General features: G+C 46.4%; 1 protein-coding gene across 1 annotated transcript in view; it reads right to left on the minus strand.

The window, feature by feature from the left end:
• Positions 1-10,165: 10,165 nt before the first annotated feature.
• The window catches only part of ZFYVE26 (zinc finger FYVE-type containing 26), an 88,860-nt gene continuing 75,452 nt past the window's right edge, over positions 10,166-23,573 (minus strand). The window contains exons 36-42 of the mRNA XM_049770531.1: positions 21,291-21,488; positions 19,901-20,100; positions 18,354-18,495; positions 17,841-17,900; positions 16,042-16,224; positions 15,037-15,081; positions 10,166-11,048 (exon numbers count right to left, since the gene is read on the minus strand). Of these exons, the coding sequence (XP_049626488.1) occupies positions 10,845-11,048; positions 15,037-15,081; positions 16,042-16,224; positions 17,841-17,900; positions 18,354-18,495; positions 19,901-20,100; positions 21,291-21,488 (1,032 nt within the window). The 3' untranslated portion in view covers positions 10,166-10,844. The remainder of the gene's footprint in view (positions 11,049-15,036; positions 15,082-16,041; positions 16,225-17,840; positions 17,901-18,353; positions 18,496-19,900; positions 20,101-21,290; positions 21,489-23,573) is intronic.

A 23,573-nucleotide genomic window follows, 5' to 3' on the forward strand; every position in this document is an offset into this window, starting at 1 on the left:
TGAGACACAACTTGTTCTGATAGGAGTAGTAGATTAACTTCTTGACAAACAGTTTGTACCGCAAGACAAGTTTATTTTTGGCTCATATCACTGGCCAATGTGGAGATGGGAGCAAGAGGGTGGTTCCATTGCATATTTTTTCACCTCATTGATATCATGGGCTGAAGAAATAATACAGAGGGTAGGGTGCAAGCAAGTTTTTCACTCAAGTGTTACTTCTGACTCTGCACTTAGAAATTACTCCTGTCAGGCTCAGGGGACAGTATGGGATGCCGAGATCAAACCTGGGTCAGCCATTTGCAAGACTGTGCAAGACATGTGCAAGGTTCTGTGCTATTGATCTCGCCCCAGGTGCAAGAAGATTTGATCTCCAGCACCCCATAAGGTCTCTGGTGCATCACCAGCAGTGATTCCAAGGACAAAGCCAGGAGTAAGCCTGAGCACTGCTGGGAGTGGCCCAAGCCCCATATCAAGCAGTATGCTGCCGTAGTGAGTATTCTAATATCTGTTTTTTTTTGTTTGTTGTTTTTTGGGGTCACACCTGGCAACGTTCAGGGGTTACTCCTGGCTCTATGCTCAGAAATTGCCCCTGGCAGGCACGGAGGACCGTATGGGGTGCCGGGATTTGAACCACCGCCTTCTATATGCAAGGCAAACACATTACCTCTATGCTATCTCTCCGGCCCCTAATATTCTGTTTTAATGGGAGCAGTTAACTACAAGACTAATAACGTACAAGATATAATTATAAGTTTATGTTATTAATTTAATTTTTGTAGAGGTTACATTAAATGCAAATGAAATAATTTTAAATGCTTTAGGTTATGCTTCTGGTAAAATTTTAATACCGCATATCAAAATTAAAAGGCAAAATGTGTCCTAAGTATGAATATCAATACTTTAAATAAAAATTTTTTGTTTATTTAAACAAAACCAATTGTTGGGGCCGGTGAGGTGGCACTAGAGGTAAGGTGTCTGCCTTGCAAGCGCTAGCCAAGGAAGGACCGCGGTTCGATCCCCCAGCGTCCCATATGGTCCCCCCAAGCCAGGGGCAATTTCTGAGCTTAGCCAGGAGTAACCCCTGAGCATCAAACGGGTGTGGCCCCAAAACCAAAAAACAAACAAAAAAGAAACCAAAAACAATTGTTTTTCTATTTTTTCCCTTCTTTTAAAAACTGTAGTCATTCATTGGTGGTAGGAATGTTACACTGGTGAAGGGGGGTGTTCTTTACATGACTGAAACCCAAGTACAATAATATTTGTAATTAAGGTGTTTAAATAAAGATATTAATAAAAAATAAAAAAATAAGTCATTTCAGGCATTAAGTGTTCAAACACCAATTCTACCACCAGTGTGACCTTCCCTTCACCAGTGTCCCCAATTTTCCACCCACCACCCTAGCCTGTCTCCTTGTAGGCACAAATACATTTATTTATAGTTACAACACAAAGGCAAATGGAATTATCAAAACTTACATCAACACAGGTCAAATTGAAATGATTGTTATATCTCTCCATAGTGTTACTAAAGTCAGTGTCTAAGGATTTCCTGGGCTGTGGTTGGTGCTAGCTGAGCTTCTGTATTACTGTGTAGGCTCACTGCACTTGCTAGATTTGTATGTAACTTCCCCATTAGATTTCGGAAATGTTACTGGGATGACACTACTCTGAAATTTTGGCCTTGCTGTCCAGGATCTATAGATGTGAGGCAATTTTGGTGGCTTGGCAGTTTGATAAGGTAAAATTGAAGAGATGAGATGTTTCTGTCAGAGGGTGTTGGGTGTGGTGCGGGGCTACTGTGGCCTCTGACAGAAAGGGCAGTCTGTCCCTACCCATTCTGAGAAGGCCCTAGAGGTACCAGCCCAGCCCAGACTACCAAGGAAGATTGAGTGGTCGTCATTTTTTTTTGGAGCGTAGAAGAGGAGCTGGGACAAAGCCAACTATTTTAAAAAGACTCATCTTTTGGGCCGGAGAGACAGCACAGTGGTAGGGCGTTTGCTTTGCAAGCAGCCAACCCAGGACCAATGGTGGTTCAAATCCTAGCATCCCATATGGTCTCCCGTGCCTGCCAGGAGCGATTTCTGAATGCAGAGCCAGTAGTAGCCCCTGAGCGCTGCTGAGTGTGGCCCCAAAACAAAACAAACAAACAAACAAAAAGACTCATCTTTTTTAAGTTTTTTAAAAATTTAATTCTATGGGGTTTTTTTTTTGTTTGTTTGTTTGTTTTTTTTGGTTTTTGGGCCACACCCGGCGGTGCTCAGGGGTTACTCCTGGCTGTCTGCTCAGAAATAGCTCCTGGCAGGCACGGGGGACCATATGGGACACCGGGACTCGAACTAACCACCTTTGGTCCTGGATCGGCTGCTTGCAAGGCAAACACCGCTGTGCTATCTCTCCGGGCCCAATTCTATGTATTTTTATAAAATTAAACTCTTTTGAAGTTTAGTTTATTTTAGTTGTTTAGTTTTGTTTTTAGGCCACATTTAGTGGTGCTGAGAGGTTACTTCAAGTTTTGTGTTTGGGGAATATGAGGTGCCAGGAATCGAGAACCTGGGCCTTTTTTTTTTTTTTTTTTTTGGTTTTTGGGTCACTCCTGGCAGCACTTAGGGATTACTCCTGGCTCTATGCTCAGAAATCGCCGCTGGCTGGCACAGGGGACCATATGGAATGCTGGAATTTGAACCACTGACTTTCTGCATGAAAGGTAAACGCCTTACCTCCATGCTATCTCTCCGCCCCATTAACCTGGGCCTCTTATCTGCACAGTTAGTACTCTAGTACTCCGTTTGATTTTTGCGTCATACCCATTGATTCTTTTTGTTTGTTTGTTTTTTGGGCCACACCCTGTATTTCTCTGGGGTTACTCCTGGCTCTGTGCTCAGAAATTGCTCCTGGTTTGTGGGACCATATGGGACGCCAGGGATAGATCTGAGGTCCGTCCTGGATCGGCCATGTGCAAGGCAAACACCCTACTGTAGCTGTGCTATCACTCTTGTCCCACACATCCAGTGATTCTTAAAGGTTACTCCTGGCTCTGCACCTAGGAATTAGTCCTGGAGGTGTTGAGGGGACCAAATGGGATGCTGGGATTGAACCAGGTTGGCTGTGTGAAGACAAGTGCCTTACTCACTACTGTACTATCATGCTAGCTCTCCTGTGCTCTAGTTCATGGCTCTAATTTTCAGCGCCCATCAATTGTCAGTATAAAATGTCATGCATGTTTCTTCACATTATTGATAGTCTATATCTATTGATTTAAAGGTGATATGGACTGGGGACGTGGCTTAGTTGTAGAGTACACGCCTTACATATGTGAATGTGTGAAGTCCTTGCTTCCATTCTTGACAGTGACAAAAAAATCATTGCTTAATCTTCATATATACATTTTATAGATACATATATGTTGGAATACATGGAATACACACAGTGGAGGTCTCGGGTCTTCTGAGCACTTGAAGCGCCACTGCTCCTCCCCACTAGTAATTAAAAAGTGGACACAACGGATAGCAAAATAGGCAGAACTACTGTAGGTGATACCTGTTTTTAACACAAATCTCTATTATACTCATACCAAGAATGAATTTGTGTCAATCTTTTCTATTTTTCCAATTGCTTGCTGCTTAAATAGTCCTTATCTTGAGAAGCAACAGCACCATTTGCACACCTTCAAAGCATTCTCTGGTCAGAAAGTGTAGCTGTGTAGTAGAGTTCATGTTTTGCATGTTTATGGCCCTGGGTTTGATCTGTAGTAAACAGAGATACCCCCCTGGCATGGTTTTAAATGTGAAAGCCGATGTCTGGTGTATCAGGTTATACAATGTTAGTGAAGTAGAAAATCTCATTCCTAGATGGAGAATCAGCTGCCAAAAGTCAAGGAGAACATCTTCTACAGGCAGGCTTGAGGGGCACTAATGTCTCTGCAAACGTGAGTCCCCACTTAGGCAGATTTATGTAGACAACTGAGCCAGGAAGCTAAACCAGAAGATAGAGGAGAGGCCGGTGTGGTAGGGCAAGGGGAAAGCCATCTACCTTGCCCATGCTAGCCTAGGATGAACCGTGGTTCAATCCCCAAGCCTCAAGTGATTTCTGAGTGCATAGCCAGGAGTAAAAAATGGAGATAGAGAAACAGAGATGTAGTCCAGGCCTCTAGAGTTCTGTATACATGACCTCCCAAGTTTGGAGGTTAAGGGCTTAAGGCAGGTAGCTGTAGCAGGAGATACAGAAGTAGATTTGTGCAGTACAGGCTATCGGAGTCCTTTGGGTGGGGTGGGGCCAACTTTTGCATATTTTTCTGTCACCCCCTCCCAGGGCAAAATGCTAATATTGCGTGTTGGTCAGACCAGCCCTTTTCTGGGAAGGGTTAATGGAAGGTAACAAAAGGGGCAGGTGATGGATGGAGAGGAAGATTCATCCAGAAGGCTCAGCAGAAGTAGGCAGTATGGAGAGATGGCAGATTCAGGATTAAATTCAGGGAGTCTTATGGAGCTTGCTTAAAAGGTTAAGCTTAGAAGCCACACATGGAAAAAAAAGATAAAAAAAAAAGCCACACATGGTGACTAGGGCCTTAATAAAGCTGAATCTCCTGAAATCTGACTGTGTGTGGATCATTTCCTCACTGCTACACTGAACCTTCAGACCTGCTGGCCAGAAGGGGCTGCAGGTGCCTGGCTCCTGGCCCAGAAGAGAAAGGCCTCACCATCTATCCACCTTCATCCACCACCATCCAGAACTCTATAATTAATAAGTAATTCTATATTTTTCCATGTCATTAGGATTGAGCATCATACTGAGTAATAATAACATATTCTGGCCACTGATTGGAAGACCACATGATGCCAGGATGAAATCTGGGTCTCCAGTCAGAAATAGGAAACTTCAAAATATGGCTATCAGGAGAATTCACTTGAGCATGCCTGGGTATGTATGGTCTCCGCAACTTGTCTTCTCTCCTTAAGTTCATGGCCTAAGTTAGAAGCCCTTTCTGCCTGAGCCTAAGGGCATTACTGTTGATGCCATTCTGATATGTCCTCTGGAAGCCTGGTTCTGGGAATCCCAGAAAAGGCACTTGTGCATGTGTTTGGGCCTATGCCTATTAGATAGTTTAATGTCTATCTGGTATAAAAGACAGATTATTTACAAAAAAAAAGAAAATATCTGAGAGTATTATTGGAAGTATGTCAGTTTAGATAATAGCATTATTATTATCTAAATAACAATATTTATTGTTATTGTTGGAAGATGGTCTTCTAACTGTGGACACATGGGTTACTGAAAGTACCTAGATTTGCAAGTGCCACATGTCCAGACTAATTTCTCTGATTCCTTTTTCATCGCTGACCTTTCCACCCATTTCTCTTCAGTTCCTCACATCCTTGTCAAGGATCACCCCTGAACTCAAGAATCTTACACTCTTTGGGTAATTTCAACAACCTATGCCAAGCACAACCTCCAACTTTCACCCTAGTCAATCCCTTTTCCTCATTCTTACTCTTGCTTAAAGAAAAGGTCATACGTGAAGCCATCACATGTTTTCTGTTGAAAGTGATGCTGAAGAAAATCACTCAAGTTCAACATTGCCATTTGGAGTATTTGGAGTCAACTGACCACCTGTTTGTCTCACAATGAAGGTGGATCAGGCTAAACTCATGTGAATTGTCGTACCATCTTTATGACACAGGATTGGGAGAGAGTTTAGAGTAATATAGCATGTGCCCTTTAGGCCCGGATTCCTTTCCTGGCACTAAATGGCCCTCAGCACTGCCAGGTCTAGTCTAAGTATTCCCTAAGTCTTGCCAAGTATGATTCCCAAACCAGATTATTTTTATTTATAAAACAAAAACAAGGCACTGGAGAAATAGTATAGAAGAGATGGCACTTACTTTCCAAGCAGCAGACTGGGTTTCAGCACCCAGAATGATTCTACCAAGCACTGCCAGGAATGACCTCAACACAGAGCCAAAAGTAAGCCCTGAGAGGCCGGAGCAATAACACAGTGATAGGGCGTTTGCCTTGCATGATGCCTACCTGGAACAGACCTCATTTTGATTCCCGGCATCCCATATGGTCCCCAGACTCTTCCAGGGGCGACTTCTGAGCACAGAGCCAGGAGTAATCCCTGAGTGCCATTGGGTGTGACCCAAAAACAAAAACAAACAAAAAAAGTAAGCCCTGAAGCACCACTAAGTGTGCCCTCTAAACAAAAACAACTCCTGCTTCAAAAATAAATAAATAAACAAAAAATGGGCCTGGAGAGATAGTACACTAGGTAGGGTGCTTGCCCTGCACAAAGTTGACCCAGTTTCAATCCCTGTTATTCTATATGGCCCCCCAGGCCACCAGGAGTGATTCCTGAGTGAAGAGCCATGAGTAACATTTAAGCATTGCCAGTGTGGCACAAAACCAAACCAAAACCAAACTAACAAAAATCCAGGAGCCGGGGCCGGCGAGGTGGTGCTAGCCAAGCACTAGCCAAGGAAAGATCGCGACCTCGCTTTGATCCCCCAGCGTCCCATATGGTCCCCACAAGCCAGGGGCAATTTCTGAGCACTTAGCCAGAAGTAACCCCTGGCATCAAATGGGTGTGGCCCAAAAAAAAATCCAAAATATATTTTGGTCAGGTTTTTTTTTTGTTAAGTTTTAAGGATGGTATGTAGAAGGTGATGATGAGACAAGGCCATTTTCCCTCAAGTTACTATCACTAGTTGAATGTAGTATTGGCTTTGATCCTAGCCAGGTAGCTGGTAACTTGAGTGCTCAAGTTTCTGAAGCATCAGTGGCTACTGACCTGCTGTTCTAAATGGGTGTTCCAATTTTCCAGACTCTGACATATCTCTGTACCTTGTCAATAGCAGATTTTTTGGGGGGAGTTACCTTATCTGGCAGTATTCAAGGCTTTACCCTTGGCTCTACACTCAGAGATAACTTCTGGTGTTTTGTGAGAGACCTATGGGGTTCCAGGGATCAAATTCAGGTTCAGTTGCACCCAAGGCAAATACCCCACCCTTTATACTACTTCTCTGGCCCCCATAGCATGTAGTTTTTAGCTCAAGTTTTATTATTTGTTGCTGTATCTGATGTTTTTTGATTTTGTCTTTTTTTTTCTCTCTCACAAGAAAGCAGATAGGCTCATGTTTCTCAGGGAATGAGATGATGGCACTCAGGGCTCAAGTATCAGGCTACAAACACACTCCAAAGAAGGAGCAAGCAAGCACCTGAAGCAAGTCGAGGGTTCTCCTTTCTCCCAGAGATTCTACATTCAACTGTGAAGCTTTGAAATGACATACTAGTCTTGTTACTGAGAGCTCTAAAAATGACTAGTGGCTAGAGAGCTAATAGTCCAGAGTAAGGCACTTGCTTTGCATGTGGTCAACTTGGGGGGGAGGGGTTTCTAGCCTCAGCACTAAGTGACCCTGGAGCACAGAACCAGAGTAGTAAGCCCTAAGAATGGCAGGCATGGCTCCCCATTCAAATTAAAGGTGAAAACCAGTTTTTTAGGGGCGGGAGTGATAGCACAGTGGGTAGAGCATTCTACTTGCATGTGGCCAAATGGTCACTCCATATGGTCCCCTGAGCCTGACAGGGGTAATTTCTGAGTACAAAGCCAGAAGTAACCCCTGAGCACAGCTATTGATCTAAAAAACAAACAGCTTTTAAAAATGTTTAGTCGGGGCCCGAAGAGATAGCACAGCGGCGTTTGCCTTGCAAGCAGCTGATCCAGGACCAAAGGTGGTTGGTTACAATCCCGGTGTCCCATATGGTCCCCTGTGCCTGCCAGGAGCTATTTCTGAGCAGACAGCCAGAGTAACCCCTGAGCAACGCCGGGTGTGGCCCAAAAACAAAAAACAAAACAAAAAAAAGTTTAGTCTCATTTTTCACCCAATTTGACTGGGTAAATAGCAATAGAATTGATAAGTGCCAGGAACTTGCAGGCACCCCCCAATGAATGGTAGAATTGATTGATATGACCTCTCTGTAGACTACTAGCACTGTCCTCCCAAAATCACCCAGTTCAGATTACTCTGGTTTATTATTTATTCATCACAAAGATCTGTCATGGCAAAAGATGGTATAACCTAAATGTTCACTGTTAGAAATAGGCTAAGTACTTAAGGCATGTCTTCACTATGGATCCTGTAGCTACTGTTGTACAAAACTCTGAGGTATACTTATGAAATTAAGTTTAGTTCTCAGCACTGAATGGGCAATCCACTCCAGCCCTAATACAGCTGGGCATACTCTGGAAGGCCCTCCAAGCAGTGTTGGGTGTGGCCCTAGTCGCCCCTCTGGGCCCGAGTATTAAATCCTCTAGCTGAGTTGGCTGAGTAGGCTCCAACGAGAGTGGCCACTGGGGGAACCTTCCCTTGCAGACAAATTTAATCGCATACTTAAAAGCTGGTGACTCTGGAGGGCTGTGTGTGTGTGTGTGTGTGTGTGTGTGTGTGTGTGTGTATTTATAAATATATATGGATATATATTTGCATTTATATTTACCTTTTATATCTGATGAATGTACTCACTTTTGCTATCCACTTCTTCGATGAAAAAAAGAAAGAAAAGGAATAAAAAAAACTTAAAGGTTTCCTGGTGGTAGGGTACACAAATAGGTTTTTTTTTTTTTAGTTTTTTCGGGCCACACCCGTTTGATGCTCAGGGATTACTCCTGGCTAAGCGCTCAGAAATTGCCCCTGGCTTGGGGGAACCATATGGGATGCCTGGGGATCGAACCGCGGTCCTTCCTTGGCTAGCACTTGCAAGGCAGACACCTTACCTCTAGCGCCACCTTGCCGGCCCCCCAATTTTTTTTGGGGGGGGTCACACCTGGCCGCGCTCAGGGCTTACTTCTGGCTCTATGCTCAGAAGTCGCTCCTGGCAGGGACCATATGGGATGCCGGAATTCGAACCACCGACCTTCTGCTTGCAAGGTAAACGCTTTACCTCCATGCTATCTCTCCGGCCCGGGTTTGTTTTGTTTCGTTTTTATGATTTTTGGATTACACCAGGCTGTGGTCTGGGCTTATTTATGGCTCTGTACTCAGGGATCACTCCTGGCTGGTTTAGGGGACCATAGAGGATGCTGGGATGGCACCTTGGTCGGCTGCATGCAAAGCAAGCACCCTACCTGCTGTACTATCTCACTGACTCTAGCAGTTAGTACCTAGGAAAATTTGAGATCAATCCTAACAAAAGTCATTCATTAGATGAAATCATTTTAAGAAAGTTCAAGAGCTGAAGGCCAATTTTCATCTCTGGCTTTCTCTGGACACACAGGCATCTGAGGGCAAGGGCAGGACAGGAACAAATCATTTTGGACAATTGTAGGACAGATGCTTTATTGGTATTATGACATTCAGCCCTTGACAATACTTTTTTTTTTTTGTTTTGTTGGCGACCACAGCAGGAGGTGCAAAAGGCCTCTGGCTTCCATCAGTCTAATCAGTGGTGGCTCATTTTCCCGTTTTACAGATGACACCAGGAGAATCTGGTTTTGATCCCAGTGAAGGGCAGCAAGGCTCACATCCTGTTCACATAAAGTGCTTAGCTTTTGTGCAAACAGGGCAGACAGGTAGGTACTCTGCGTGGCTTCTGTGATGCAAGTGTCAAAGACCTTGCCTTTTCTTTGCAGTCTTTCCCCTCTAACACGACCACAGCTTTGAGGCTGCCAGCTGTCCCCACCGGCTGCTAATTTCATTACTTCAAAACCCATTGACAGGGAAAGCCACAGTGGTGCTAAGGCAAATTCTGCTTTTAGCTCCTCAGTAGACAGAGCAAGGGCTGCACAGGGACACAGAACTGCAGGGCTTTTCTAGGGCCTTTCATTTCTCAGTGCAGCCACCAATGGCCCTTTCCTTCACAGGGTCGGGTGTCTACCGAAGAGCTGGGTGCCTTACGTTGTCCCTTGCTCTGTTTCCAGGTGCAACCTTAAGAACCTCTGATAATACAAAGATACCCCTGGTGCTCTATGCCCCTGGGTTCTCTGCACATCCATCTCAGGTCCTGAAGAGAAGCAGAAGAAAGGGGACATGGTCTTCCTACCAACCAAAGGGGCATGGTAATTCCAACAAGTAAAGTTGAGCCGCCTGGTCCTAGGACCCCAGCCACCATTGTTCCACCCTGGACTCTCAGAGAGAGAGAGAGAGAGCCACATTCTCTCACGGTGGCAGGGATGCTCGCAAAGGCAGCTCTGTGGGACTCCATGCCTCCTGTATGTAACAGCCACAGCTTTCAGAGGTCCTTTCTGTAACACTGTCTTCCACAGACTACTTGTGCTTGTGAGAGAAGATACTTGAAGTAGTTTTATTTGAGGGTTAGCAAGTGCCCCAAAGCCATCTCTGAAAAAAAAAATTGGGGGGTTTGCAGGAGGAAGGCAAAATAGCGATCCTTGTGGCGCTCCCGTCAGTCCCAAGAAAAATGGAAGCTGTGAAGAACTCTTAGGGTGTTTCCACAGGGGGGACTCCGTGCACAGACAGGAAGATGTGGCTAAGAACCAAAACGTAGGGGGGAGGTCTTCAGACGAGGGAGTCTAAAGTAAAGTGCCTCTTTGCAGGGTTTCGTTTGTTCAGAAATGCTTGGGTGTAAACACAAATGTGCAAAGATGCACACACACACACAAACTCACTCACACTGAGGTAGAAAGAATCGACGATCTCCAGACAGACGCAGAGTCCGTAATCTCATAGACACGTGGCACTTGTGTGAAAGCTCCTGGGCTGGACTAAGATAGAGAGCTGGGCCCAGGTCTGCTCTTGAATGCCTGGGGCAGAGCCAGGCATGTGCAATGTTCTGGAGAGAGGAAGAGAGAGTCTCCCCGTCTCCCCTGTTCCAATTACGGGGCCAGAGGCCCACGGTCACTTCCTGGAACCGGAGCTATGGGCACCCCGAGGGCGACTCGTCAGCAGCCACTGGGTACAGATGTCCTTCACGACGGCATCCCCGCTGCTTGCGGCCGCCTGCTGCACCTGCTGCACCAGGGTAGTGGCCCGAGAGTGCTCCTGCTTCACGGCGATCAAGTAAGCAGAGCGCAATTTGCAGCAAGTCAAATAGGCTTGGACCTGGAGCCAAGGGGCAAGGCAAAGCAAAGAGAATCGTCAGTGAAGACGAGCATCCAACCACCACATGCTTCTAGGTCAGAACGTTCAGGTGGGCCAGACTTCATGTCCCAGTGACTACTCAAGAATGAGGTCTGTCTTTTGTTACAGTAGGGGAACTCCTTAAATAGGCAGGGCACTAAGCTAGCATGGTAGGCTACTGTACAAGTTGGGAAGGAGAGATTTTCAAAAAAGGCTGGAGCTAGAGCAGTGGTTCTCAAATAGTGGGGCATACCCCCGGGGGTGTGTGCAAGGCTCCATAAAGGGGAGCGCGTTTGACCTTGGCAAACACTGTCATAACAAGCTAAGCCCCGTGTTTATGTCTCTGTAAGTCTCTGAAGCTGAGAGTTGCTGTGTCCTGTTTTAAACCCCACTTCGAAAAGCTATGCATTGCAAAACGTGCTCATTGGAGCCATTAATCCAAACACCACCTCCGATTAAAATTCAGCTCAAATTATTTTATATATTTTGTTTTGCAGGTTAATGTTTTTTTTTTTAAGTTTCTTTTTTAATAAAGATACTATTTACAGGGGGCTGGAGAGATAGCATGGAGGTAAGGCATTTGTCTTGCATGCAGAAGGATGGTGGTTCAAATCCCGGCATCCCATTTGGTTCCCCGAGCCTGCCAGGAGCGATTTCTGAGCATAGAGCCGGGAGTAACCCCTGAGCGCTGCTGGGTGTGACCCAAAAACCAAAAAAAAAAAAAAAGATACTATTTAAAGTCACTCGAGGTGTGTGAAAAATGTTTTCTTCTTCCTGGGGGGCATGACAGAAAACCATTGAGAAACACTGAGCTAGAGTAACCTGCTTTGCATGTAGCTGACCCCGGTTCAACTTCTGGTACCATATATAGTCCCTGAGGTTCCAGGAGTGAGAGTGAATGAGAGTGAGTGAGTGAGCACTCACTCCTGAGTGCTGCTGGATGTGGCATAAAAGAAAAAGAAAAAAAGAAAAGAAAATGGGAAAGAGACAAGCAGAATTCAATCCCTGTCTGCATCCTCTGAACTCTCCGCTTGTCCTGGGCTCTCTCTCTGGCCTCATTGGCGTTAAATTATGATTTTAGATTTACTTGGATGATTATCTGAGGTCTATCTCCTCAACTAGATTTTATTTTATTTATTTATTTTCTTTTTGGGGTCACACCCGGCAGTGCTCAGGGGTTACTCCTGGCTCCATGCTCAGAAATCGCTCCTGGCAGGCACAGGGGATCCTATGGGACGCCAGGATTTGACCTTCTGCATGAAAGGCAAACGCCTTACCTCCATGGTATCTCTCTGGCCCCAACTAGATTTTAATTTGGGGGACCTCTCAAGCGATGCTCAGGGAACTTGAGGCAATTACAGTGATACTCAGGCCCAGCAAGACAGTGGCTCAAGCAGACCGCAGATGTGGGGGAACAGGGCAACACCCAATGATGCTTGGGGCTCATTAGACTAAAGCACAAGAGGACATGAAGAGTGGCTGCTTTTCTTTCCCTATATCCCTGATGCCTATCACAAGGCTAGGATGAGGGAAGAATTCAAAATGAGCTGAGGGATGGAACCAGCATACCTGCTTCCTACAAAAACGATGGGCACACCTTCCCCTTGAACATGAGAACTGATTTAACAAAGTGGGCTTACTGTGGTGAGGGGTGTGTGTGTGGGGGGTATGCAGCATGCATGCGCTCGCACAAATGGGGTGGTGCAGAAAAGAAGGGTGGAGGTAAGCAGGCTTTGGTGAAGGGTGTAGCATTGGAACACACGGTATACATGAACCCTATCATTAACAGTATCGTAAATCCTGGTGCATCAAATTAAAAAAAATTTTTTTTGACAGAAAATTTGGGAGAGGAAAACACACATCACATGATTAGGAGAAGAGTGAGACTTAACTCCAGGCTGATGTGATTTTTGCTACTTAGAGCAGAGAGATCGGTTTCAGGGATAAGAGTGGAGGAAGGTCTCTCTTCCTTGCTTCCTGCCCTTCCTTTCCTGGCCTCACCCCGGAAATGGCACCTCACTGGTGAGCTTTTTGAGGCCTCGGTTTCCACAGGATTGCCCGTCTGTTGTGACAATCTGCAGTGGCCAGTGTTGCAACTTGCAACACTGCAGTTTCTTTTCCCCTCTTAGTCACTAAAATTTTCCTTTTCTGAGCTCAATTACTGAAAACCTTCTAAGCCAAAACAGAGGTTCCCAAACTTATTTGACCTACTGTGTTCCCTTTGCAGAAAAGTAAATTACAGTTGCTGAGGGAAACCACCTGAGAAAATGGTAACAGTCTTGAATTTAGGGTACTTCTTTTTCAAGGATGAAGGCTCTGCCTACTGAGTGGAATTCACAGAAGATTGGGAACCTGAGGAAGTCAGGGGTGCTTGGGCTCCTGGGCTCTCATTCTCATTCTAGAACAGCAATTTTTCCAGGGCCGGAGAGATAGCATGGAGGTATGGCGTTTGCCTTGCATGCACAAGGACGGTGGTTCGAATCCCGGCATCCCATATGGTCCCCTGAGCTGCCAGGACCAACTTCTGAGAGTAGAGCCAGGAGTAACCCCTGAGCGCAGCTGGATGTGACCCAAAAACAAGAACAAAAAAACAGCAGTTTTCCACATGCCAGAATTCTTTGCTTTCCAAAGAATCTCACCAAAATGTTGCAGAAACAGGAGCCAGAGAGTGTTTAGGCGTTAAGGCACTTGCCTTGCATGTAGCCAACCGATCCCTGGCACCATAGATAGTGGCTCTGAGTCCCTTCAGGTTTGGGTCCACTCCCCCACCCAGAATGCAGTTTCTTCAGACCATGTTTCTCCTAATTACACACACAAAATGCCTTGTGAACTCAGTCCAGGGATTAGGACAGACTCACAGGGAGCGGCTCTGGGGTGTGTAAGCTGCTTCGGTTTTCTGTAGGAGGAAGTGAGGTACGGGACTCACTCGCAGCAGTCAGGGCAGTTTGACTTAGCACCTCACTTCTCCTCACCCACTCCTCCGGGTGGACTGTTGAACGGAGTCGTGGGTGAGCTGTAGAAAGGAGCAGCTAGGAATCCTTTCATTCTGACTGGCAACTCCCTGCCAACCATATGAAACAAGTCTCACCCATTCAGAGTAAAGAGGGTTGATGCTTACTGGCCTCGGGAGAGACACCTGCTTGGGTTACAAAACAGCAAAGGCCATGTGAGCTTTAAGAGCCCAGGGTAGTTTTGCTTAATGTGGAGTGTACCTTCTTTTCTCTAGAATAAATGGTTGTTCAGTGTCAGTGACTCTGAAGATGAAAGTGAGTGTTTTCTTTCCCAGAGTTCTTTCTTTTTGGGGGGGAGGAAGGGTGCCATATCCAGCAGTGCTCAGGTGTTACTTCTGGTTCTGCGCTCAAAAATTACTCCTGGCAGGCTTGGGGGACTATATGGTATCAAACCTGGGACTGTCCCAGGTTGACAGCCTGCAAGGCCAATGTCCCACCACCATGCTATCATAGCTCTGGCTCATTCCAGGGTTCTTTTATGGAAAACGGAGGAGGGGGCTGGAGAGATAGCACAGCGGTAAGGTGTTTGCCTTGCATGCAGAAAGACGGTGGTTCGAATCCCAGCATCCCAAATGGTCCCCCGAGCCTGCCAGGAGTGATTTCTGAGCGTGGAGCCAGGAGTAACCAACCCCTGAACACTGCTGGGTGTGACCCAAAAACCAAAAGAAAAAATAAAAAAGAAAAGAAAACAGAGGAGGATCAGGACAGCCCAAGACAAATCTGTCCTGGGGATAAGGAAACAGCAAGGCGAAGGGCTCAAGTGGCCTTTGCTGGTGTGTGCCCAGGCCTTCTTCCAGTCTCCTCCTATGTGGATCTACACTCTACCTCTACCTGACAAAGAAACTGTGACACAGGCTGGTTGTGCAGGCCTGCAGTGGAGAACAAGGGGTAGACAGGACAAGGCAAGCATGAGGTGTTATTCATGAGTGTCACAGGGGTCTGGGGACAATTCTACTCACCTTGTTGTCATCACTGTGCATCGCCTGGATCAGGCCCTCCAGCTCCTGTGAAGAACAAAAACAGAAGTCACGAGAGTGAGAAGAGTTGCCAGCCTGGGAGGAGAACATAGTGCAGCTTTGGTGGGTAGTTCTGGCTACAATAGGGGGGAGGCCTGCCTGCAGGATGTTTTTAAAATTTTAATTCCTGGGGCTGGAGTGCTAGCACCGCAGGTAGAGAACTTGCCATGCATGTGAGTGACTCAGGCTCGATCCCTAGCATCCTATATATGGTCCCCCTGACCCACCAGGAGTGATTCCTGAGTGCAGAGCTACGACTAACCTTAGCACCACCGAATGTGACCTGAAAACAAAAAACTTAACTCCTGGCCCTGGATCTGCAGTACTGTGGCAGAGTGTTTGCTGTAAAAGGAGGCAATGAATTTGATCCCAAGCACCACTCACCCCACATGATTCCCTTAGCTTGGGAATTTGATGGAAGACCAAATAGCTGGTCCATGTTCTTCATAAAGATCTGTGGTTCTATCTATGGCTTTGATAGAGAAGCTATGAGGGGCAATTTCACAGCTCTGTGCCTGAGAGGCCATCCACATGCTACCTCATTACTCAGAATTCACAGGGGAAAACTCAACTGTGTGTTCTTGAGGGGCACTGTCTTTCCAGGATGGGGTGGTAAGAATGAGGCTATTTAGGGGTGGACCGAAAGGTGCTTACAGAGCTTCAAGTACCTTATGGGAAAGAGGAAAATAAAAAGGGACAGCTGAGGGGCTGGAGAGATAGCACAGCAGTAGGGCATTTGCCTTTCAAGTGGCCAACCCAGGAGGGACCCAGTTCGATTGCCAGCATCCCATATGGCCCCCCAGCCTGAGTGCAGAGTTAGGAGTGACCCCTGAGCGTCGCTGGGTGTGGCCTAACAACCAACCAACCAATCAATGAATCAATAAAAATAAAGTTAAAAAAAAAGTGGGGGAGCTGAAGACACTGGTATGGGAGAGATGGGGAGCCCACCTGGGGCGGAATTCTCCTGAAAGCTTCCAGACAGTTGAGGAGGATGGTGTCCCTGTCGCTCTGAGTCCCCAGGCCCGACTCGCTGACACACTGGAGCAGCTGCCGGATCTCACCGTATTTCTCCCTCTCCACCAGCTGCCGTGCGGCTCTGCAGTAGGTGGTGGCTGCGTCCAGCTGGAAGTCCTGGAAGAAACGCAGCAACATCAAGAGTGGGCAGAAGGCAGCTTTTCAGGAGGACTGCTTTGCTCAGTGCAGAAGAGTCGCACTGGTTATGCTTGTAACTGAAGCTGTACATATAATGTACAAAAACATGAGTGAAAAGCTCCTTCGTGGAGTCAAGCATTCAGGAAGCAACTAGAAAAACCGGTCACCTTAGCGGCTCACGGGGGAAATGCACCTTGCTGCCATGTCACTTTTTGAAAATACTGAAACCAAGTCTCAACTCTTTGCTTTACTTTTTTGTTTCTTGTTTGGTTTTTTTGAGCCACACCTGGCAGCACTCAGGGATTTCTCCTGGCTCTGCTCAAAAATCACTCCTGGCAGGCTCAGGGGACATATGGGATGCCAGAGATCAAACCCGAATCGGCCATGTGCAAGGCAAACTCTTGGCTGCTGTGCTATCACTCTGGCCCCAAGTCTCAAATTTTGTTTTGTTTTGTTTTTTTTGGGTCACACCTGGCAACTCTCAGGGGTTACCCCTGGCTCTACGCTCAGAAATCGCTTCTGGCAGGCTCGGGGGACCATATAGGATGCCAGGATTTGAGCCACGGTCCTTCTGCATGCAAGGCAAATGCACTACCTCCATGTTATCTCTCCGGCCCCCAAGTCCCACATTTTTAATGAGTGATTTTTCTGTTGCAAAATGGATGCTGGGTCCTGTGAAGAGAGGTCATGATCATTGTAATAAAAACAGCCGCGCTGATTTGCTGCAGGATACCACTTAAATATTTTATTTATTTATTTGTTTTATTTTGAGGCCAAACTTGGCAGTGCTCAGGGCTTACTCCTGGCTCTGCACTCCTGTGGGGCTCAGAGGTGCAGATTGAACCTGGGTTGAATGTGTCCAAAGCAAGAGCTCTACCTATTGTATTATGAAGCCAGATAAGCATTTTAGTTCTAGGACAACCACTGCAACAGGGTCTAAGTGGGGGACATATCTACCTATCCTGAAGGGGAATTGTGTGTAGCGAGCTCTGCTGACACTGGAAATAGGTGGGATGTAAGATTCTGATTGATCAAGGCTGGAGAGATAGCACATCGCTATGGCATTTGCTTTGCATGCGTTGGACCCAGGATGGACCTGGGTTCAATTCCCAGCATGCCATTTGGTCCGCCCCCGCCCCCCCCCCCAAAGGATTCTGATTGATCTTTGAAGCTACTGATCCTTGGGACACGCTCAGTGTGTTTGATATACTTACTTCCTGGGTTCAGAGGGCCAGGAGCTATTGTGGAGTGTACTCAGAAGTTGCACAGGCATCACAGTTCAGCTATATTAACTTGCTACAAGCCCAGACATGCTGGGGCCACCTCTGCTGCTATCAGCCCCTCCAGTCCGCCAGGACACCCCCGTTGCCTCCTTTTGTCACACGCCCTCAAGAGGGCAAGCAGGGTCCTCTAGTGAAGAGCTGTGAATCTACAATCTGCCTCCATCTGCAAGAGACGCCTCCTCGATTTCATCACTGATGCAGATTCAATTTGCTTTCCTTGGGAAAACTATTTCCTAAAGAATCACTTCTCCCAGAACTGCAATGAGGTGATGGGCACCTTTTACGCATCATCTTGAGTAATCTGAGGCCTACCTGCAGAACTCGGAAAGCGATTCCAAAGCCTTCTTCGATGTTCTTCCCTCCTAGCATGACCTGAAAAAGAAAGGGACAATGAACTCAAAGCAGCAGCAATGACTCAAGTATTCTAATTCTTGGTTCAGCCAAGAAGGTGGGCCTGTAATTAGTCAATAGTATTGGTCGAGACTCTACTAAGTGCCAGACACTGGGAATCAGAGTCATCAAAACGAATTCATGGGCCAGAGAAATAGTACTGTAGGTAGGATTCAATCCCTGGCATCCCATATGGGCCCAAGAGTCCAAGTGTTTCTCGAGTGCAGAGTCAGGAGCACTGCCAGGTATGGCAAAAAAAAGCAAACCAAATCAAAACAAAAAAAAAAAACCTGACTTGATTCTGACATGCTGAGCTATGCAGTGGGGAGGCCATAATCAATCTACTGTAAGAATAGCTAGACAATTGCAGAATTGAATGACTCTCCATTAACTATCAATTGAGTAATTACCAGAGGCCTGATATCTCCTTCATACCTTGCAAGCCACATCCATTTTCATGAGGTTATTTCCAAACAGGGTTGGCAGAGGCAAAGCGGTGACTTGGGAGGTGCCAGCACTCTCGCACCGATGTAAGAACCTGGTCACCTCCATCTGCAGTTGGAGCGTGTTCATGTGCCTGTGGAGACAGGAGAAGCACAGTGATAGGACCAGGGTTGGGAGATGGAAATCAGAGCAAAGGAAAAAGGAACCGTGAGAAGGGAAAGCAGATCCAAAACAGTGTCTGGAAAAAGATGAAAACAAGCGCCCCGTGGAGATACTCAAGGGGCTCGGTGGGATCTTGATATGAGCAGAGTCTTTGAATCAGACATTCACAGAGCACCTCTAGGCCAGGTTTTGGAAAGGCTACTAAGAACAGAGGTCAAAATCACACAGTTCACAGTGACATGAACCCTCTCTCACAATTCTCAGTTTACTGGAGGAGAGAAATAATGTAATAATGTACACACACACACACACACACACACACACACACACACACACACACACACACACACACGCTTTAGTACTTCAAAGCATTACACAGCAGTAAGAAATTTTTACTCAGGCCCGGAGAGATAGCACAGTGGTGTTTGCCTTGCAAGCAGCCGATCCAGGACCAAAGGTGGTTGGTTCGAATCCCGGTGTCCCACATGGTCCCCCATGCCTGCCAGGAGCTATTTCTGAGCAGACAGCCAGGAGTAACCCCTGAGCAATGCTGGGTGTGGCCCAAAAACCAAAAAAAAAAGAAATTTTTACTCAAGATACTGTGTTCTGGGGCCGGGCGGTGGCGCTAAAGGTAAGGTGCCTGCCTTGCCTGCGCTAGCCTTGGACGGACCGCGGTTCGATCCCCCGGTGTCCCATATGGTCCCCCGAGCCAGGAGCAACTTCTGAGCGCATAGCCAGGAGTAACCCCTGAGCGTTACCGGGTGTGGCCCAAAAACCAAAAAAAAAAAAAAAAAAAAATACTGTGTTCTAAATAAAGAGACTGGCAAGTGTAAAGGCTTTGGAGGGAAGGCCCCAGTTTGTGAAAGAAAACCCTAAGAGGACAGGAAGAATTTCGGGTGAGCTAGAAATGGAGGATGAGTAATGGAAGAATTCTCCTGCCTGTTTTTCTTTTTTTTTAAAAAAAGGGGTGAATGGGGTGGTAGGTGGTGGGAACACACACCCAGAGCTGCTCAGGGGATATTCCTGGCTCTGTGCTCAGGGATTACTTCTGGTAGGGTTTGGAGAAATCATATGTGGTGCCAGAGGTCAAATTGTGATTGATTGGTCACATGTGCATACTGCCTGGAAGAAGGGGCTCAGAGTTTTGTTCCAGAGTCCTTGTGATCTCAGTCCTCCCTCCTCCCCTTGCCTTTCCTCTTCTGAGCTCATCCGCAAGGGGTGTTCTACTCTCACCCTGAACACAGCCACTCAGGAAAGATTCCTTTCACGGTTTACTGCTTCGTGCTCAGGAATGCTCAATGGTGATTTCTGTAGCCTCAGACATTCAGTTCCAGCCAGTCAGTCCCACCCTCCTCCTAGCCTGGACCAAGAGCTACCTGGACACGTCAGCTGCAGTCATCTTCTTCCTGAAGAAGGCCGCTTTCTTTCTCCGGGCACTGCGGGATGTTTCTTGGAGGTAGATCTTCAGGTGGTCCTTCGCCTTCAGCAGCCAAGAGAGCTTCTCACCCAGTTCCGTGTAGGTTTTTGCCTTGTGACTGAAGAACCAGATACAGGTCATGGCGGCCCGGACTTGGTCCTAGAAGGGAAAAAGGAAGGTCCGGACAAGAGATCAAGGAGGGTGAGTGTGATGAGGATTTTGACCTATCCCCACTTCTGAAGACTGGCTGCAAGTGTCCGTCATCACCAGCTGCAAGGCAGCACTGGATCAGCATCTGCAGGGCCCAAGAGATCCTAGAATGAAGAGGCTGGCTGAGCTCGTATAGTTTCTGGGCTATACTGGCAGTATTCAGAGGTTGCATGTGTGTGTGTGTGTGTGTGTGTGTGTGTGTAGTTTCTGGGCTACACTGGCAGTATGCAGAGGTTATTCAGAGGTTTTGTGTGTGTGTGTGTGTGTGTGTGTGTGTGTGTGTGTGTGTGTGTGTGTGTGTGTGTGTGTGTGTGTGGTTTCTGGGCAACACTGGCAGTATTCAGAGGTTATTCCCGAATCTTGGCTCAGAAATTACTCCTGGCAAGTTTGGGGAACCATATTGGATGCTGGGAATCGAATCCACGTGGGTTGCACACAAGGCAAACATCCTATCCACTAGACTATCGCTCTGGCCTATGAGCTCTTAGTTTTTTAAAATTTATTTATTTTTGGTTTGGGGGCTACACCATCAGTGCTTAAGGTTTACTCCTGGCTTTATGCTCACTCAAGGCTTACTCTGGCTCTGTGCTTGTTTGGGGATCATTACTGGTGGGACCATAAGAGGCGCTGGGGATCTGGTTTGGCTGTGTGCAAGGCAAGTGCCCTGCTTGCTGTACTATTTCTCCAGCCCCAGACTGAGCTCTTGGGAAGGAACCATTACATCCTCAGAGGATATCTCAAGAGAGATACTTCTGGTTCTACAATTAACTTCACTTATCTCTTATTTTGACACTGAATTTCTCGATGATGATTGGCAATTCTGTTTCCTGTTTTCCTGTGTCTTCATCATCATTGTCATGGATTCTGTATTCATCATGCCTGCTTTTTCTTTCCAGCTGACCACACACTACACTTGTCTACCACTATAGCCCATGAATTCCAAAGAATGAGATAACTGATGGGACTAAAAGGGGCTTCCCTGGAATGGGATGGAAACCCTAGCACTATTTGTCAAAGCTAGAGAGCAACATAGATTTGCTCTAGGAAGCCCAGTACTAAACCATTCTCATTCCGTCATTTTGAGCATCCTCTTTACTAGGCAGGGAGTAGGTGGGTGGCGCTGAAGGGGTTGCAGTTACCTTCATAAACTGCTGCAGCTCGTAAAGAATGTGGTAGTAGTTCTTCTTCTGTAAATGTTGGCAGGCGGCTATCAAGTAGTTTCCCCAGCTCTCCAAGGTTGGATCAATGGATTCTAGCAAGTTTTCCAAGACATGTAGCTTCCCACTTTTATAACAGGGCTGGAAAATGCCTTCTATGAAGACGTCTGGAGGACTCTCCTGGGGCAGGGCAAAGAAAGAAGTCAGAGACTGCAACCTGTTTCTGTTTGGGGATCATTGAGTTTCCATGGACTCAAGAGAACTGTTGTTTGCCCTGTGGCAATTGAATTGTGCTCATAGCTCCATCCTTTACTCCAAACACAGTTATCTGCACTCAGTCTCCACTTCCTCTCTGAATTCTCTTTTTTAATTTTTTTTTTGGGTGGGGGCACACCTGGAGGTACTCAGGGCTTACTCCTGGCTCTGAACTTAGAGCTCAATCTGGACGGGCTTGGGGAACCATATGAGGAGCTGGGAACCGATCATGGCCATGTGCAAACCAAATGCCCTCTCCCTCTACTATTACTCTGGCTCCTCTGAATTTTTTCTAGGACTTTCCCTTTTTATTATTTATGGGGGCATTCATTTTTTGTTGTGGGGGTGCTTAGAAGCTACTCCTGACTCTGTGCTTTGGGGGGGGACATGCTGTTGCAGGGGCTCCTGCATACAAATCAGGTGCTCCCATGTTTTGAGCTTGTATCTTCAGCCCGTAGCTCCTATTCTTTAAGTTTTGCCTCAAGACACAGTAAAAGCTACCCTAATGGCCTCTAAGTTGTTTATTTTTGGGTTTTGGTCATACTTGGTGGTGTTCAGGGCTAACTCCTGGCTCAGAGCTCAGAGAATACTCCTGGCATAAATCAAGGGACCATATCAGAGATCAAACTTGAGTCAGCCATATGCAAAACAAACCCATTTTACTACCTGGTCCCGTGGTCTCTAAACTGTTAAATTTAAGTTGCCTTTTTGGGGGGCTGGAGAGACAGTACAGTGATTAGAGGCTTGTCGTGCTGACCTTGGTTTGATCGTTGCCACCACATGGTCTCCTAAGCACTGCCATGCGTGGATAAGCTTCCTTCTCTATTTTACTGAATGTGGCCCCATTACCCTCCATGTCCCAAAGTTTATTTGGTTTCCAAGACACCATATTCTCCTTGCTTTTTTCTCTACTTCTCTGGCTATTACATTTCAATCTCCTTGCTGGTCCTTCTTTTTCTTTCTTTCTTTTTTTTTTTTTTTGGTTTTTGGGTCACACCTGGCAGCACTCAGCGGTTACTCCTGGCTCTATGCTCAGAAATTGCTCATGGCAGGCTCAGGGGACCATATGGGATGCCGGGATTCAAACCAATGACCTTCTGCATGTAAGGCAAACGCCTTACTATCCATGCTATCTCTCCGACCCCACTGGTCCTTCTTAATTTCACTAGAGCTTTAGAGAAACATGTTCTTTTTATTTTCTGTCTTTACTCACTCTATTGGTCATTGCCTGCAGTCCCAAGATTTTAACTGTCTGCTGATTATGATTAAACCCTATTTCCCAAGTGCTCATTTCTCCTAAATTCCAGCTTATGTCCAAATGCCTCAGAACATGTCCCTACTAGTTTCTTTCATATATGTTCCTCTCATAGTTTTCTTTTTTCTCAGGGAAAATGGCAGGCTCATTCTTCTAGTTGTTTTGGGTCCAAAGGCATGGGGGACTGTATGGGATGCTGGGATTCAAACCACCATCCTTCTACATGCAAGGCAAATACCCTACCTTCACGCTATTTCTCTAGCCCCATGGGTCCAAAATCGTAATTATCTTTTCTTGATCTCCAATATCAAACTCACCAACAAGTTCTGTTTGTTGGCTTTAATCCTCAAAACACATACAGAATCTGTCACCATCTCCGCTGCATGAACCTGGCCCATGCACTTTCACCTTTTGCCTGGATCACTGTAATAGCCTCCTTCCTGTTCTATTTGCCATCTTTGCCACCCTTTGACTAATAGTAACAAACCAATCTTTGTAATTCTACTAAAACCTAAGCAGGGCCTGGGAATGTGGCTCAGTGGTACAGTGTCTGCCCTACAAGTATGAGGTAGTCTATTCAATACCTGGCCCCACCCAAAATGCCGAAATGTGGTCCAGGTGGCACTGGCATTTTAAGTTATTATTTCTTTTTTTTTGGCAACTCTTTGGTGATACTAGGAAACTACTCCCTGTTACAGGTGATTAGGAAAATCAGTCGATGCCAGGTATCAAAGCCAGGTCAAAGTGTGAAAACC

The sequence above is a fragment of the Suncus etruscus genome, chromosome 3 (genome assembly GCF_024139225.1).
Source record: "Suncus etruscus isolate mSunEtr1 chromosome 3, mSunEtr1.pri.cur, whole genome shotgun sequence".
Taxonomy (NCBI): Eukaryota; Metazoa; Chordata; class Mammalia; order Eulipotyphla; family Soricidae; genus Suncus; species Suncus etruscus.